This window comes from Rissa tridactyla, chromosome 9 (genome assembly GCF_028500815.1).
Source record: "Rissa tridactyla isolate bRisTri1 chromosome 9, bRisTri1.patW.cur.20221130, whole genome shotgun sequence".
NCBI lineage: Eukaryota > Metazoa > Chordata > Aves > Charadriiformes > Laridae > Rissa > Rissa tridactyla.
In genome coordinates, this window is record NC_071474.1 from 38851344 (window position 1) to 38868727 (window position 17384).

The following is a 17384-nucleotide window of genomic DNA, read 5'->3' on the forward strand; positions in this document are numbered from 1 at the left end:
CACATTTCAAAGTATCAGAGTCCACTTTCCCTGCAGAGGATGATGTGTCTCCTGTCCTCTGCTGAATCTCCAGTCCTGTGTTTTGTCAAACAGGCTACTAGAGTCTGACGTAGCACCAAATCTCTTTGTCAGTAGTGTAGCTTTCAAATTTCTTACGGGTGGGGAGGAAGGGAGATTGAGAGAATTGGTCTTGCGAAGTGAAATCTAACAAGCAGCTTGTTTCTTAAAAGCAAGCAAAGGAGCACTGTCAGTTTACCTCTCTGACTGTGAGATGTATAACTTTTCTATTCACCAAAGCTATAAGCCCATCGTTGAGTTCATTGATGCTCAGTTTGAAGCCTACTTGCAAGAAGAACTGAAGATAAAAAGGGTCTTGCACAACTACCATGACACCCGGATCCATGCTTGCTTGTACTTCATTGCTCCGACAGGCCACTCGCTGAAATCCCTGGACTTGGTAACAATGAAGAAACTTGACAGCAAGGTAGGTGTTTTTAACTCTTACTGGGCAGGTTCACCTTGCGTGTGGTGGAAAGGCCGCTGCTTTTCCAGGGTGCATCTCCCCACCTTGAATAGCCCTTATGCTAGTGGAGATGACTGGATTGGCAGATAAATCCTGTAGATTTACTGAGCACTTTTAAGTTTTTGTAAGTTGTATTGCAGACTTGGAAAAACTCCCTGGAGCAAAGCTGAGGATTTTTTACCACTCTGTTCCTTTCTAGGTGAACATCATTCCCATCATTGCCAAATCTGATGCCATTTCCAAGAGTGAGCTGACCAAATTTAAAATTAAAATCACAAGCGAACTGGTCAGTAATGGGGTTCAGATCTACCAGTTCCCAACAGATGACGAATCAGTGGCGGAAATAAATGGGACAATGAATGTAAGTGCTTCCTCCCCGCCCAGAACAGCACTGTCACTGTAGGGGCTGGTGGCCCATATTGGAGTGCTTATTAAATCCACTTTCCCTTTTATTTTGTGTCTTAAAACCAGAGGATTTCACAGGGATATCCCCTAGTGTCATCCTAGGTTAGGAGAGCCTTGTGGTAGGCTACTGCCTGTCTGGTGGGCTTTTCTAGTCAGAAAACTGTCTTTTAACACCTTCCTTGTCCTAATGTATATCTGCTGAGGGACATGTAGGAAATCGGACAGATGGTGAGGCCTGGCTGTGCAGGGCAAGGACGGTCCCGGGTTGTGAATTGGTCAGACGGGTATTACCTGTCTGGTGTGAGGGGCATGCTGTCTACAGACATACACTTCTCTGCTCCTCACCCTGCGTTTTTCGCACCAAACTGTTCTGCTTTCCTGGGCTGGTGTTTCCTGCAAAGCCCTGCCTCCATGGGTGTCTCCTCTTGCCTGTGGCTGTCCTTGCAGCAGAGCTCCTTCACCTGGCTGGCTCTGTGACTCCTTTTGGCACTAAGTTGCTGTTTTATTATTGATCACGTTACTTAGCCTAGGTCCTTGGTCTGCTTTGGCCTTTTGGCTCTGGTGCCGTTGGCCAGAATGGATGGACAGGGGGGATACAACGAGGCTGGTTAGAGCAGTGGTGTCCTTTGAGCTACATCCAAGGGGTGACGTGAGAAATAAAACACAAGAGCAAGACAAGAGGCCCATCCAGCCCAATGGCCCTTGTCTTCCCTAAACATCTGCTTTTGGTCACTTTTGGAGTATATAAGAAGAGAGGGAATCTGTACGATGCTTTGCTTCCCCCAGATACTTTCCCAGCGTCTAACTCCATTCAGCTCAAGGGTTTCTCTTGATTTCTGTCCCATGCATCATCTGATGCCCCCCCACCAGTGAACTTCCAGGACCCTGTTGCAAGGAGGTATGCAACTTAACCAGCAACATGTGAAAAATGGTATACGATTCAGGCCAAACATGTCTCAAGGTGCCTGCAAGTGCTTATTCTGGCTCTGGCATTCCCAGCGTCGTGGGTGCCCCTCTGTGGCTCCCTGAAGGCGGAGGAAGCTGTCCCTTGGCCCCTCTGGCAGCGCATCCTGACCACGCTCCCATTTTCCAGATGGCTTTTTACAGGAAAGCAAGTAGGGGAAGTTGCTTGCTTAACTGCTGCTGCTGAAGTACAGGCCTAGCTGACATGCTTTTATGTTGTCTCTTGATCTAATATTAATAGTTGTAGACTGTTGCAGAGAGGCCCGAAAGAAACATGAATTTTGTCCTAATGTAAGAGCTGTCAGTGGTGGTTTCCTGGTCAGAGTAGTTTTGAGATGGTGTCTTTTTCAGTGCTTAGTGCTCTCACTGTGTAGGAATACAGTTACTCCTGGAAACATGCACATCACTCCACCCTTAAGGAACCAGAGGTGCAGTGATAAAGGGAGAAATCTTCTTCCCTTGGCCCTTCTGAGGGTGGAGGTAAACCTCTGCTCGTCTTTCCTTTCAGCCATTCACATGTCTCCTGGGAGGGAATTGCTGTCTTGGGTTGTAGACGTTCTGGGTTGTGTCAGCTGCTGTACAGAGAGATCAGCTCTTTAAATCCTCCATTAAACTGTTATAAATCATAATTACCAGATTTATGGAGACTAAGCAGGCCAGAATCTGAATCTGATCAAGGCAATTTTGCAGACCTGGAAAACTTTCATCCCAATACTAATTTTATTAGCAACATAAGACAAATCTGCTTATGCTTCAGGTCAGGAGATGAGCTTGTAGAGGGAATAAAAGAGCCAGGGTGGGTTGATTTAGGTTTGTGACTTAAATTGACAATTTAGTCATGTTTAAAATTGAGGAATGGGAAACTTTGATTTAAATCAGTTGCCTTAATCGTTGTGTTTGTACTTCCCTACAGAAAGCTGCATTGTTTTTGCCTCTTACAGGTCAACATCTTTGAAAGGTTATAAATCCAGTTGTCATGCTCACGTAGTACTTTTTGCTGACCAGCAGCTTCTCTGGATCAGTTACTTTTTTTTTTTTCCTTTTTTAATCACAGAGAAAATGGATACTGGTCTTTTGATTACTTAATGTTTTGCTTATAACCTGCATTAGTTGTCTTTTGCATGAAAAGTAAAATTAGGCTTTAAAATATGCAAACTCACTATTTCATATGCATTTTACATTATTATATCCACTTGTGCTGGATGCATTAGGAATTTTTTTTCCAGAGTATTTTGCATTCCAAATTGGCTTACTAAACAGAGAAAACATTGCTGGGTCTGTCAGGAACTGATTAACTGAAGGATTTAAAATCTGTGCCATCACAATCAGAAACAAAAGTATTTAACCATGAACAAAGGCATCAAGTGAAGTATTTAGAAAATAATCAGATTAAACAAATCTTCAGAACAAGATGCCTGATTTTCCTTGAAATTGATTTGGTCTTTTTGAGAATCCCACCAAGGATGTATTTACAAGTTCAGAGAAAACACTGTACAAAATTATTTAGGTCTCTTCCCATCTGGATTTTATTCTTAAATAAGAAAAACAAACTCTCCTATTCTTTCAGCTCCCTATTGGCTTTTCCATTTTGAATGAATTAGTGTAATTACTGAAGAAAATATTCTCCCTGCACCTGCTAGTTAAATGAAACCACATGCAGCTACATGAGCTGTCACACATGGTGGGAGCTGGAGCTTCCTTGCTGATGGAAGAAGCAAATCACCAGCACTCTCTCACTGGCAAAGACAACAGCCGAACAGTTGATACCACTGGAGGAAGCAACTCTGTTGTTGAGGGTGACAGGGCCTGTGAACAGCCGAGGCTCGGTCTGTGCCTGTGTGGCCATAGCATGGTGTTTCTTCCACTGTCTCAGATTGCTCCTCTTAATCCCATTGCTCGCTTTGTCCCTTGGAAATCCCCTTACTTCACTCTCACAGAGACCTGGATAGGAAGCAAACAAAAAAGCATTAACAGCTGGGGGAGAAGCCAGCCATGGGATGCTCCTCGTGGACAGTTTGAAGAAGCCAGAAGGGAGTTCTGGAAGCTCTCACCCAGAGGCGGCAGGGTGGGAAGAGGAGAGAAGTATGCAGCTCTGGTGGGCTGTGGAGGAGAGGGTCACCAGTGGGAAGCACATTGCAAACATTTGTCTGATCCTGTGTCCTGGAGGGACGGTGGCTGGCCTGAGACCTCAGGCGCCACAGAACTGCAGTGGCTTTTCCTCTGGAAATAGCACTGTGAGACCTGCAGAGGAGGCTATAGCCTTTGTGGGGTTTAGTACCTGGGGCGTTTCAGAGTTTCCAGCAGCTGGACGCAGGTACAGACCAGTTCCATGGCATCCCGTAGTGAGGAGCCCAGCCAGTACCTGGCAGTAGACAGTATGTCCCTGTGGGGTGATGTCTCCAGTTCTTCCCAGAGCAGCCAAAGGTGGTGTGTGGCCCTTGCTCAGCCCTGGGGTCTCTGCCCTCTCCCTTGTCAGGCTGCCTGACAGTGGCTGCACAACAGGATGCCATGGGACATGCAAGGCCTGTTTGGAGCGGGTGGAGAGGCAGTGACTGGCTCCACAGGGACTGATGATGATTCTTCTTAACCCCATGTGCAGAAGTGTTTGTGGATAGTGCTGCTGCTTGTGTGTGGTCTGTCTTGAAGGCAGGAAAAACTCCAGCATGTAGAAATGAGGCAGCAAATTATTCCTTTGGAAGCTGGCTAGGGGAATTTCCCTCATGTTGTGGTATGGAGGCTGTTCAGTTCAGACAGCTTTGTTTCTTTACCCTCCAGTATTTAGTATCCCCTGCCCTTTGTGATTAGACAGCCTTCTGATGAAAATCAGATTCCTTCAACCTGGGAGGCCATTTTCCTTTTTCTGCTGCTTGGCCTTTCCCACAGGGAACTTGCCCTGCGCAGAGCAGACCCAGCTCCATGCTGGCCTGCATGCCTCCAGGCACTGGCACATCAGCGTGATTGCAATGGTAACTTGGCATGGAGAGTGACCCAGGAGGACCCATGGAGCCTCTGCATGGCCCAGCATGGCCACATCAGACTGACCACCAGTCCCACTTACTCCGCCTGTGTCCTATGCGAGAGCTGTGAGGCCAAGGAATAAAAGCTGAAGAGTTTGTCTTTGTGATTGCTTGCAGGCAGTGTTCCTTTATTTGCAGTTTGATGGTATGAGCCGATCTCTGAAAGCAGAAAACAGAATCTCTGAAATATTTCGCTTGTACCAGCGTCATGAACTTGTCCAAGTTTTCAGATAACCTGTGGAATTAAAGCTTCCCTGTCTGCTCTTGAGAGGAATCCAGGGTCACTGATCTTAATTGGCTTCCTGGGGTGCTTTTAATTACCCAGAACTCAGCACACTTTAAAAGCTCTAGCTAACAAACATCACTGCATGAAACTCAGCAGAAGGGGTGGGTGCAGGGAGCTGGCAACTTTATTTTTAATTGCTGGAACCCTGCACTTGACTTCTCCGCAGCTTGGCAGAATGCAATGTAGTTTCCATCAGCAAGCAGAAGTGGGGAGAGATCTCACTTACTGCACAGCAGATAAATGCAGTGAAGTATGATAGCAGTGTCTGGGGAATGTGCTTGGCTGCCTGAGTTTGGGGATTGAGGGGAGTATAAGGTGAGGTCTTCTGAGGCTGTAGAGGTGTTGAGAGTGTTTCTGTTCCAACTCTGCTGAGCTTGTACTGGGTGATTCTCTTATTAAGAGTCTCTGCCTTCTGCAGAGACCGTCTTCTTTACTAAGTGACTATTTTTAATTTCTGAGTTTTTGAAAAGCAAATCCCTCTTGTTCTTGGTCAGCCTTCAGGTACTTATAACAGCTGTACTCTGTGGAGTGTGTCTTGGCTTGAAGAGCGTAACAAGGCACAGTTCAGGTGGCGGTACAGCTCTGCTCTGCTATCTCCAGGATCCCTCCTCATGGATGTGTTCCCTGGATTTGGCTGCTTCTGTCTTCTAGCTGTGCAGCCATCTAGCAGTGGCTGTGCATAGCATCAGCATCATGAGGATTTTATAAAGCCATTGGCACTCCTGTGGGCTTCTCAGAACGAGTTTTGATAAAGGATTTGGGAGATGGGGTGCTGAGGGTGAGCCCCAACACAGCTGCAGGAAGCATGAGGCACTGTGGAGTTTTAGCATGAGGCGGGGTCAGCACAGCCCCAGGGAATGCAGAGTCCTTCCCAGCTCAGCCTGGGGCAGACCTCAGGGCACGCATGGATGAGGAGGCTGACCCAGAGCAGGGACACGTTTGGCCTTTCCTCACCAGGGCTGAAGCAAGTGGGGAGGAAAGAACTGTCAGTCTGGGGGTGAAGGAGGGACTTCAATCTCATGATCCGATAGAGCGAGTTGTCTTGTGCTCCAGTGTGAGCTGAGGGAGTGGTGGGGGGATAAAATCAAGAAGGCTCCAAGACCTCTTTTATTGCTTCTGTGCCTGTGCAGATGTTCTCCTCAGCCATGGCAAGCCCCCGGAACAGCACCGCAGTCAGAGCCACGCAGCACGTTGTTCAAGCTGTCAATCTGATGCTAGTCTTGCACTGGCTCATCTCACCTGAGAACCTGTGGCTGGGAGGATCAGCCAGGTAGAGGATATAGAGTGGTAGCACTAACAAGGTTTCCAAAAAGGACCCTTCCTTCTCCCCCCTTGTCTTGGGCTAGTGGCCAGTGACTAGACTCCCTGAGATTAGCGTGTGCATAATGACTGTCTTGCTCAGTGGCTGTGCTAATCTCCGTGTGCTGGCAAGTCAGCTAGAGTGGAGAGGGACTAACATGGGTATCATTAAATGTGTTCCAGGCCCACTTGCCATTTGCAGTGATCGGGAGCACGGAGGAGCTGAAAATAGGAAACAAAATGATGAAAGCTCGTCAGTACCCCTGGGGCACAGTGCAGGGTGAGTTGAGCACTGGGATTTTCATGGCATGAATGGTGACACTTCTGCCAGGAGGCAGTGGGCTCTCATAAGAGGAGCAAGGGCCTCCTGGGCTTTATTATCTCACGGGGAATGATCCTTTGTTAAATCCTTGCGTCAGGCCTATAGTGAGTTTTCTCTGCTCGGAAGGGCTCTTAAACCTGTTAGAGAAGTAGATGGGTGGGGAATGTGGGAAGAGACCTTTGCTTCTGCTCCCATCTTACTCCTTACCATGTCTTCTTACAGTGGAGAATGAAGCTCACTGTGACTTTGTGAAGTTGCGGGAGATGCTGATCCGCGTGAACATGGAAGACCTTCGCGAACAGACCCACACACGCCACTATGAGCTGTACCGGCGATGTAAACTGGAAGAGATGGGTTTCAAAGACACCGATCCAGACAGCAAGCCCTTCAGGTGTGATCCTTGCAGGAGACAGGCGAGCTCAAGAGAGGCACTGTTGGATGTGTTGCAAGCGTGCGTGTATGTGTGTGTCCTTGAGAGAGCATGTAGGGAACCAATGCAGCAAGAAAACCTGCCAGGTCAGATAAATCCAGACTTCAGCAAAGGTGCTGGCGCAGTGAGAGGTGAACACACAGAGAGCGTGTGGAGGGCTGACTGTGAAACTGCAAGTATAGGAGTAGGAATGTTTGTGCTGCAGAGATACAGCAGTGTCCCTCTGAGCTAGTGTTTGTTGCCAGCTGGTCTCTTTGAATTGCCCAACATTCAACATACAGAAAAGTGCAATAGCTTACAGACCCCGGAAATGGTTGGATAGGTAAGACCTTGGGCACACGCGTGTGGGTGCGTTGGCTGTGGGCCAGCAATGTGCTGTGGGCAAACAATATTCATGGCGTCAGCCTGATGTCAGGCTCAGGGGAAGCAGAGTTTATCCCAAGTCACATCACTGGACTTTCCTTTCTTTTTAGCTTACAAGAAACTTATGAAGCCAAAAGAAATGAGTTTCTGGGGGAACTGCAGAAAAAGGAAGAGGCAATGAGGCAAATGTTTGTCCAGAGGGTCAAGGAAAAAGAAGCAGAGCTGAAGGAGGCTGAAAAAGAGGTGAAGACTGCAGTACTTGTCTCTTCATGGTTGTGAGTGTTAGATCCACTCGCAAGTTAGATGGCTGCCAAAGCACTTCCCACTGAGTGTGGTTTAGGACTTTCTTATCAATAAGTCTGAAGTTTAACTTGGGGTCATGGGGGCATTAAGGTGTTCATCCTGTAGAACAAATCTAGATCGCAGTGCTTGTAGTGTACAACTTAACTGCACCATGAAGATCTTGATTCTGATGGAGAGTTGCAGTGTGGCGAAATTCAAGGAGAGAAACAGGCCCTGATATAAGCCCATTATATAAAATCTGTACCTGTATATATTATATACTATATATATATTTTTTATATATGTATACACACTCTGTCTTTAGTGTTGTGAAAAATCCATTAACTTACTGAGCTTTAAAGAGGAATAAGTAAGGTAGAGACCCCTGGAAATGGATTTTTACGATTATACTCTCCCAATCCTCTATTGTTAGTCTGTGCAATGGTGCATCACTAGAACACTGCCCGGTTTGTAAGCTATTGTGGAAGGAGACTGTTCCCTGCCCTTTGTCTACACAGTGTCAGCTCAGGGAGCTAGAAGTGATGTAGAGACCAACGGAGACTTGCAGGCTCAGATCTCATGGGATCCTTCCATCTTCCTTTTTTCCTGTGAACAGAATATCTGGTAGCGCTGGGTCCTGCTCACCTCTTTTCTTTCCTTCTAGCTGCATGAAAAGTTTGATCGCCTGAAGAAATTACATCAGGATGAAAAAAAGAAGCTAGAGGATAAGAAGAAGTCTCTGGATGATGAAGTAAATGCATTTAAACAAAGGAAGACAGCAGCTGAATTGCTCCAATCTCAGGCTCAGCAGGCTGGAGGATCGCAAACTCTTAAAAGAGATAAGGAAAGAAAAAAGTAAGTTGCTAACCTGGTGGTATTTGCTTCTTGGTAATGGTTCTCCTTTGCTGTTTTTCTGGGTGTTCATATCTCTCTCCCAACCTAGCCAGTCCTTATCAGAGGAAGGTTTGCAGACAGATTTAATCCCTAGTAAGGCTGAGCAGTAGCTGGAAGCATTTTACCTCTAGCTGTCATCCTGAAGAGCAGGGAGCAGTGCTAACCTCCCTCATTGCTTGCTGACAGCATGGGAGAGGATGAACTTGTTCTTATTCCCTGAGATTCCCTGCTCCTTCCTTGGGTCTGTCAGTGCTTGTAACAAAGTGGAACAATATTGGCTGCCAAGGCTAGGGTGTGGGTGGCAGGCATGTCCCGCTACCCCCAGACAGGAGTGTATCCTGTCTCAGGGTCTTATTTGTTTAGGTTGGTAAAAAGCTTATACTGTGGAAATAATTCAGGGACAGTAATGGTCTTGAATTCTGGAATTTGCAAAACGTAAGGCTGCAAAATGAGGGGACAGCTCATAGCTCCTTGTTAGTGCTACTACTGTTCCCCAGCCCTAAATCAGCTTTTTGCCCTCCACAGAAACAGTGAGAGATACTGCATGGCTTAGCAGGAGTTCCCCATTCCAGGGACTGGTGTGACAGGATCCAGCCCCTCGTCAGGTCCTGTGGTCTGGGCCATCTGCAGTGCCCATGTCAGGCTCCTAATGCTCTACAGTTGCTCAAGAGCAACCAGCTTTACAGCTGAAACAGTCCTCCTGGTTCACCTAGCAATGAGCAGTTCCTTTTCTTCTCACTGTGGTATGTTTCCCAAAACAGTGCTGTGCTACCTTAGCATGTGTACAAAGAGCAGTGCGCAAATAAACAAGGGTCTGGTTTCTATGCCACTGCCATAATCCCCTCTCTGCACATCCCTGGGGCAAATCCACGCAAATCTTGCCTGCGCTGCGCAGTCTTAAGTACATGGAGAAGTGCTGTTAATATGAACAATATGGCACATGCCCAAAAAGCTGATAGGACTGTTTGTCAGGGAGAATTGCCCTTGACTGTTAAGCTTGGAATCAAATGAGACAGGAGAGGGAAAACCCAATAACCAGAATGAGACCCTGGTTTAGTTAGTCTTAGTCTTAGTTTTGAGCTGGAGCTGCTTCAATGTCAACATTCTTTTGCGATGAGCAATTAGTGCTCCTGCCCTTTTCTCGCTTGTCCGTTCCTTTTTCCACTGCGTATTTTGATTTGCTCTTTTGAATTACCTTCAGGGGTTTTTAATATCTTTTCATACTGAGGAGCCTGAGACTGACTGGGGACAGATTTCTCTCCCCAGCCTGGACTGCGTGAGGAATACACAACTGAGTTCTTTCATGCTTAGAGCCCTCAGAGATCTGCACACTGAGGACTGCAGATTTCAGCCCTGAGATCAGTCAGGGTCAGGAACGCAGAAAAGGGAGATGACATGCCCTATGGTGTGAGCAATTAGTCACTGTGGCCCAGGTCACACTCTTGTTCCTAGAAGCAGTTCTGATTTCAGAAGGGTCCTTGACACCAAGCACATTAATATGGAAAAGCGTTGGTACCGTCCTTGTCAGTTAAGGACACAGAAAGGCACAGAAAACTCCTTGAAAGACATAGGTCAGTGTTTGGGTAGGCCTTGGGAAGATATTAGGAGGCCTCTCTCTCCTGTAGAAAAATAGCTATTTTCTTTACTCTGTAACTTCTCCAGTTGTCCTTAATAATTCATTTCAGTATTTAGATCATAACTATCTCTAACAATCCATGAATTTCACAAGCTGTAGCTTAATTGTATCTTGTTTACTAGTGGCTGGCAGTACATTAGCCTTTTTCTTTCACAGGTGACTCTTTTAAACCCAAGCTCTATAATTTGCACTAATCATGACTTGGTTTCTTTTTTTTTTTTTTTTTTTTTGTTACATCATTGTCATCATTATTAGCTGTTAAATGTGTGCTGTTTTACAGTTAGCTGCTGTTTGGCTGCATGGTGCATGAGGCACATTGTCCTGGTAAGCGTCATTAACTAATATAGACCTCACAGTGGGATCAGTTACAGTTCCTAAAAAAGCAGACCCCATGCAAGTCCAGAAGCCTCTAAGTATTATCTCTGTCTTCCTCTGCTTTCACCCTTACTATACATGCTCTACCAGTCTCTCTTTACATAGGCAGTTGTAGAAAAAGGATGCAATTAAGTTTGTCTTTAAAGAGTCTGCGAAGTAAAATGCAGAGAGACTCAGTATTAGGACATGAAACGTAGAAAAATCAGGATTAGGTCCTCTTCCTTTTAAACCTTCCCAGCACTTTGGCTCCGCTTTCTTTATTTATTTAGAAATAAATTATATTCTTTAATCACATAGGCCATGTTGATACTATGGCAACAATTGCTATGGAGATGTGGTGCTGATGGTGGAGCCCAGCTAGCCATGAAAATGTCTTTTCCCTTTTTCCTCCTTCCCTCCCACCCCTCCAAGTTGTAGTGTTAACTTCTAGTTACAGTGGAGGTGAAGGTGGATTCAAGAGTAGTTTTTATCCTCACCCTTCATGTACTAACAGATGGTAAAATCTGCCAAACCTAGAGCTTTCCTTTGTCCCAAAGCACCAGAGAATCACCAAGCTCTGTGTGTGTATGAGTGTGTGTGTATGTCTGTATGAGGGGGCATTAAAGAAGCTACTGAAGAGTAACCAGATCAATATTCATCTGCTGACTGATGATAGCTGATTATCCAAAACCACAAAAAAATGATGGACTGAACATTTAGCAGATAGTGAAGGCTCTGAAGATGGACTGAGAGACTTTATGACATTTTTAACAGTCAAATGGGTCACCCATGGATTGGATATTGAGTTGTAGCAGACAGACACAGACCCGCACTCCTGGGAGCCATGCCAAGCATGCCCACAGTTAGGGTAAGGCTAGTGGAAGAGGAGGACTGTATTCCAGACGTGTCCAGAAAGCCTGCCGGAGCACTTTCCCCCTGAATAAGGCCAGCATCCGAGTTTCCAATGAGTTTTGCCAAGGCGAGGAGAGTTCCCACTGGAGCAGAGCCCTGTCAGTGGTGTTATGCTGTGAGTCTGCTCTGCTCGGGTTGCTGTGAGTCTGTCCAGAGTGTCTCTGCCTTCATGTGAGCAAGGATGTAAGGTGGCCACATAGTCATGGGCAGGCTTGTGGAACAGGTGAGATTGCCTGAAAGGGTTAACAAACCTCGCCATAAGCAAGTGTTTGCAGTGCAAAGTGCCAGCATCTATTGTAAAGTGAAGACTCATTTAGACAAAGACATATAAGAAATGCACCTGCCTGGCAGGAGAGCAGCATCCTCGTTAGTGTTATTAGTTAAACTGCTAATGACAGTGGTCTACTTATAGCTAGGTTGAGTGTGTTTAATTGAGCTTTCTTAATTTGCTGTTGATTCTCTGGTGAGAGGAAAAAGAAAGCTCCCACAGGAATGTCTTGCTTTTTGACAGGGCAGCAATACTTATTATTCAAGGCAAGGGTGACAGCACCCCAGGCTGAGGTGCGCAGGTCTCTCGGAGAAGGGAGCTGTTGGAACAGCAGCACTTATCTATAAAACACCCTAAAAACTCAGCCTCAGGGCCACCCTTCCCTGCAGATAAAGCTAGGATTTACATTCTCTCCAGGATACAGTCCAAACTAACTTATGGTCTGCCCTTAAATAGGAAAAAGCTGATTCCAGGTTTCCTTCCCTCTTAGCTCCACCAAGGGAAATGGAAAAGCAAGTAAACATTACGCTGTCAGTGAGAGGCATTTGAATTTAATTTCAATGGGACGTTCCACTTAACAGAAGAGCTTCAGAAGGGTCTTGCACTGACTTGAACTGGAGCTTGTAGTCGTCTTGAGCAGTCCGGTTGAATGAATGTCTCTGCTGCCAACGCTAACTGTAAAACAATGAAAAGAACAATTCTCTGCTTATCCGGCTCCGAATGTGGAGAAATAAGCTCAAAGAATAACAGTGTTCATTCTGGTGCTGAGTACGAAGGCACGGCTAAAGTGCAGTTAGAGTGAACATTACTGATTTTTGTTGGTTTTGGATTGCTTTTGGCAGTCCTCATAACTGTAGGCTGTTGTGTGCTGCGCTTTGAATCAAATGAAGTTCTTTGTTCCCACTATACAAATGCAGACAGTGCCTTTTTCAATGGGTGTTTGTCCTTGCTAAATTAAATATGTATATATGGTACTTTTCCAGAATTCAGAAAAATACTCTCCATATTGATCCATAAAGTATTGCAGGGCTCCACTGTTTTGCAAGGATACAAACAAGTCACAGTTGATGAGTCCTGTAGCTTGCAAAACTGTGGAAGGATTGTTTTAGAAAATAAATTCGGTACATCCCACTGCTGAGTGTGTGGGGATGTATGCATGTGTGTGTCTGCATAAAGCATGTTTTGTAATCAAATTAAACCTTATTAACACTTAGCAACATTTCTTTGTGTGTGTGTGTGTGTTAGGAAGCATTTGTATTCTTATTTTGGTTTTTGTCATTAATCCATAAAACCATTAATCTGCCTTTTTCTTTCATTTTCAGTTCGGGTTTCCTGTAGAACCTTTCCCTTCACACCAGAAGCGAATGCCCCCACATTCGGTTAACCCGCAGCTATGCCATTGTGCCTGTTTGCTCACCTTTACTCATTGCTCCCTTCCTGCGCTCACCATCTTGTTTTAAGCAAGAGTCCGCGCCCTTGGCTGTTCTGGGTTATGGTTGTTCTTGTGAAGAACTCAGCAATAGCCTACATGGAACTGGCAAGAGATGCTCATTGCTGATACCTCTTCCCCGAGCGCTCGTAGGGCTAGTGTCCCCTCTTCTCAGTTGTTCGGCTTTTTGTCTCTCCCTCCATCTTGCGCGAGGGCTGCATGGTAAGAGAGCACGGCTGCACGGTGGTGTGCATTCAGCCCCCGTCCTGGGACCGCTGTGAATGCAATGCCGTGCTGCCGTGGGGTGGGACGGGCTGTCTCGAGAGCCTGGCTGCCCCTCTCCCCTTTTTAATTTGCTGTATCTAACCCCTCATTACCCCCCTGCACTGCCATCTGTGACTCAAATAATCTTAAAGGACTTTTTGCAAAACTTGACATCCTCACAGGCGTGGGCCTGAGTCCAAACCTCTAGTCCCCAGGCTTGGGGGATTCTCAAACTTGGATCCACGGTTTGCAACTAAGTGTTCTCTGAATGCTGCAGGGGTCACGAAGGATCTCTTGCCTTGTCTCCCTCTCAGTGTGCTGGCCTGGATGCACATCCTGGATCCAATCTCAGGGAAAGCTGGTCACCTTGCTGTACATATCAGTGTTTGTGAAGAAAGATGATGATGTTTCTTTGACTTTCTTCTCAGTGATTCCAACAATTTCTGGTTTTAATGCAAAAAGTATTACCTTTATTTTTTTTTTTTTTTTGGCATCTGTTTAGAAGTGTACGGATGCTGGCAGGTTGCTTCTCATATTTTCTATTCAGCAAAAGCCTTGTTTTACTGCAAGATTTGCACTAAAAAGGAGGGTGTTTTGCTCACTGAGGCCAGAAGTTCATTCTGGCCAAGTGCAAATGCGGTTTGCCTGCAGGTGTCTTCTCTGTGTATTTCCGGATGAGTTTTGTTTTTAAATAAAGACTTCATCAGACGGTGAATTCTGGTTAACATTTACTTCTTTTGTTTTTTGTTTTCTTTGCCCTTCTTTTACAGTAACCCATGGCTCTGTACTGAGTAATTACCCCTGAATACAATGGGCTGGAATGGACCTTCATTTACTTGTTAAATCGGAGGGTCTAATAAAACGTGACAGCATTTCAGCTGTTGCCTTTCCATGGTGTTACCCTTTCTCTCTCCTATATCCTCAGTGTGATTCTGTCTTTACTATGTACTGGTGGTTAATGCTTTTATTAAAAAATGTAAAATTAGTCCTAAACAAGGTTTTGGATGCTGCCACTTTAAATCCTACAATTTTTTTCCCCCTGCAATTAATGGATTCCCCTTCCTCCTGGTCCCTCTCCACCCAGATAAATAAGGGATGTGGAAATAAGTTCTGTGAGTTATTTTTGCTGGCGAAATAACAACGCAGTTTAAATGTATTTATTGCTGACATTAAAATGTCAACAGGACCTTAGTTTAATTATCGCATAGCTGAGAGATAAAAAACTCTTTTCTCTTTATACTTGGTGTCATTTTCATGACATCATCTATCTTTTTTTAATTTGCTTTTATTTTTTCTTTTGCTTAATTCATGTTACCTGAAGACCTCATTTCCATTTCAGACTTGCTTATTATGACCCTGATCCTTCAGTCGTGCTGTGTGCAGGCTAAATTCTCTGTATGTGGGTGAATCCACACGTCCTGACCCCACTGAAAGATCAGGATGCATGCTGCCAAAACAGTTTCAACAAAAACCCTTAAAATCCTGGGTTTTTGCAAGATAAGCACACCTCAGATCTAGCCATGGTAGGTAATGCTGGTTTTAGTGCAAGCTGCTGCTGAGAATTGTACTAAAATGATGCTAAAGCCTCACGAACATTAGTCTGCTCGCGGCAGCAGCCAACCTTGTGCAGTAACGCAGAGCAAACGACGGTCTGGCCTCTGGTTCCAGCAATCAAGGCAGTTAAAACTCTTGATTGCAATGTATTTTCTTAGGTATTCTGTTTCACCATAAATACAATTTTATTTCCCATAAAAGTCTCTTGACTGTTTTGTGGGGGATTCTTTTTAAGCAAGTTACAATAATTTGAATATTTACTTCTTCCTCTATCGTCGAATGTTGCCTGCTCCCAAAACCTGGCAATACCAGTCTGTCAGTGATTTCTAGATTATCTCCTAAAAGAACCACTTAATGTGGCTTTTTTTAACCATACTGCAGGTTACTGGCTGTTCTTCCTGACCATTTGCCTTAGTAGAAAGTTATTTAAAGTTCTGTAAAGTCTTTTTAAAGACTTTAAAGAAAAAGTGGTTTTACTTGTGTGATTTCCTTGAGGTACCACAAGGAGGTTCCATCGCTCCTCTGTCAGCTGTTTTCATGTTGCATCTCTTTTTTCCTGCTTTTTGAATGTCTCTCTTTTTTGCTAATCTTCTGGTTTTTTCTCTTTTTTCCCCTTTTCTCTCTCTGTAGCTTTTTTTAATCTGTCTTCGCCAGCTGCACTGGGTCTGAGGGAGAAGACTGCCACTTCTAGAAGAGTTTAAGGGTCTTATGCCTAGGGAGGGGGGGAACAAATCTTCAGTGTTAGTGTCTTGGAAAGAAGCTCTTTTACTGACTTGCATGGTATCTAAAATTGAAGTGTCTTGTAATTTGTGTGACAAGACAGGGTAATACGGGGGAACTGATTGTTTACCAGGAATTTTGAAGAGCAACAGAAATGTGATGTTTGGACTAATGATGTAGCGAATACATTTTCAAACGTTATGGGCATATTTTTTTTTTCTAATTTTGTCTTTAATAATATAAATGTCATGGGCTTCCATGAGGTGTTGAAGCCTAAGGAGTATTTTCAATATGCTGTTGTTTGATTGGTTTTGGAAACTGTGCATTCAGAGTCAAAGGAAATATAAACACGGTGCAATTTGCTCTGTTGGCAGCCACCAAATATTTAATTTTAACAAAGAAATAAAGTAAGAAGAACTGTGTGTTTTCATTGGTGTCCTCCTGTGTCTCACCACCTTATTAAACAAGCTCCATCAGCTGGTGGACGTGGGTCAAGTGGTACTTTTTTTCTTTTTTCCTAACTAAACCTCCTCTTGTTCTTTAAAGTTAGAAAAAAGTTGTCAGTATCAGGAGGGAGAGGCGATGCTGACAGCTGCTAGAATGATAATGATAATAATAGCTATCCATTGCAGTCCCTGGTGAGCAGGGTGCGGTGTCCTTTGTGTGCGGGAGCCAGCCCTCGCGCTTCCTGCGCTTCCGTGCTGCCCCGCTCGGCTCCATGCACGCCTCCCCAGCCACCATCTTCTCCCCTTTCTACCGACGGACGTGCGCCAGAACGGCACCCGGTGATGTATTTACAACAGACGCTGAAGAACCAGCACTGTTTAGCCTGACACCTTTCTAACTTTAATGTAAAATTTTAAATAAAAAATATGAAAGCCTGCGTGCGTGCTGCTGTTTGGTGCTTGTGGGGCTGATGGAGCTCTTGGGCCACGGCAAGCTGTGCTGGGCCTGGGCCGGGGGGCCACGGAGCTTTGGGTGGTCACTGAAAGGGAAAACTCGGCGCCTTCGGGGCGGGGGTGGGGTTCTGGCGGCGCTTTCCCTCGCCCCTGCGGCAGAAGCAGCCCCGCGGCACTGTCCCCCCGCCGGCCGGTACCACGGCCGTTCTCAGCAGTGCCGGGGGAGGCCTCGGGCTCCTCCATCCGCTGCCCGGCGGGGAAGCGCTGCCGGGGTGGCTCCCAGAGCGGCCGTGCTGGCGGGCTGCTTCTCTCCCCCGGTTTACCGGAGGCCTCGGCTGCGGCTCGGCCCCGCCGCGCTGCTCCCGCCGCCGCCGCTAGGGGGCGCTGTGTCGGCCGGCCGGCGGCGGCGTTTTCTCGCCGCTTCTCGCGCACTCGTGACGTCCTGCGCCACGTGACGCGGCGCCGGCCGGGCGGCTCCGCGCGAGCGAGGGGAGAGACCGGCGCGGGGGGGAGGGGAGGCGCGAGCTCCCACCGCACCGGCACCAGTACCAGTGGGGGCGGGGG

At 46.1% G+C, this 17384-nt stretch overlaps 1 protein-coding gene across 7 annotated transcripts in view; it reads left to right on the plus strand.

Moving 5' to 3' along the window:
• The window catches only part of SEPTIN6 (septin 6), a 34483-nt gene extending 17679 nt beyond the window's left edge, over positions 1-16804 (plus strand). For 2 of the 7 annotated variants that reach the window (XM_054213431.1, XM_054213425.1), the window contains exons 4-10: positions 298-484; positions 723-884; positions 6677-6773; positions 7038-7206; positions 7719-7851; positions 8555-8745; positions 13925-14378. In XM_054213431.1, coding sequence (XP_054069406.1) covers positions 298-484; positions 723-884; positions 6677-6773; positions 7038-7206; positions 7719-7851; positions 8555-8745; positions 13925-14039 — 1054 coding nt within the window. In that variant the 3' untranslated portion in view covers positions 14040-14378. Of the gene's footprint in view, positions 1-297; positions 485-722; positions 885-6676; positions 6774-7037; positions 7207-7718; positions 7852-8554; positions 8746-10675; positions 10745-13276; positions 14379-14417 lie in introns of those variants that run through there. The other 5 variants (XR_008468309.1, XM_054213430.1, XM_054213426.1 and 2 more) reach the window with 5 other exon arrangements.
• The last annotated feature ends 580 nt before the right edge of the window (positions 16805-17384 follow it).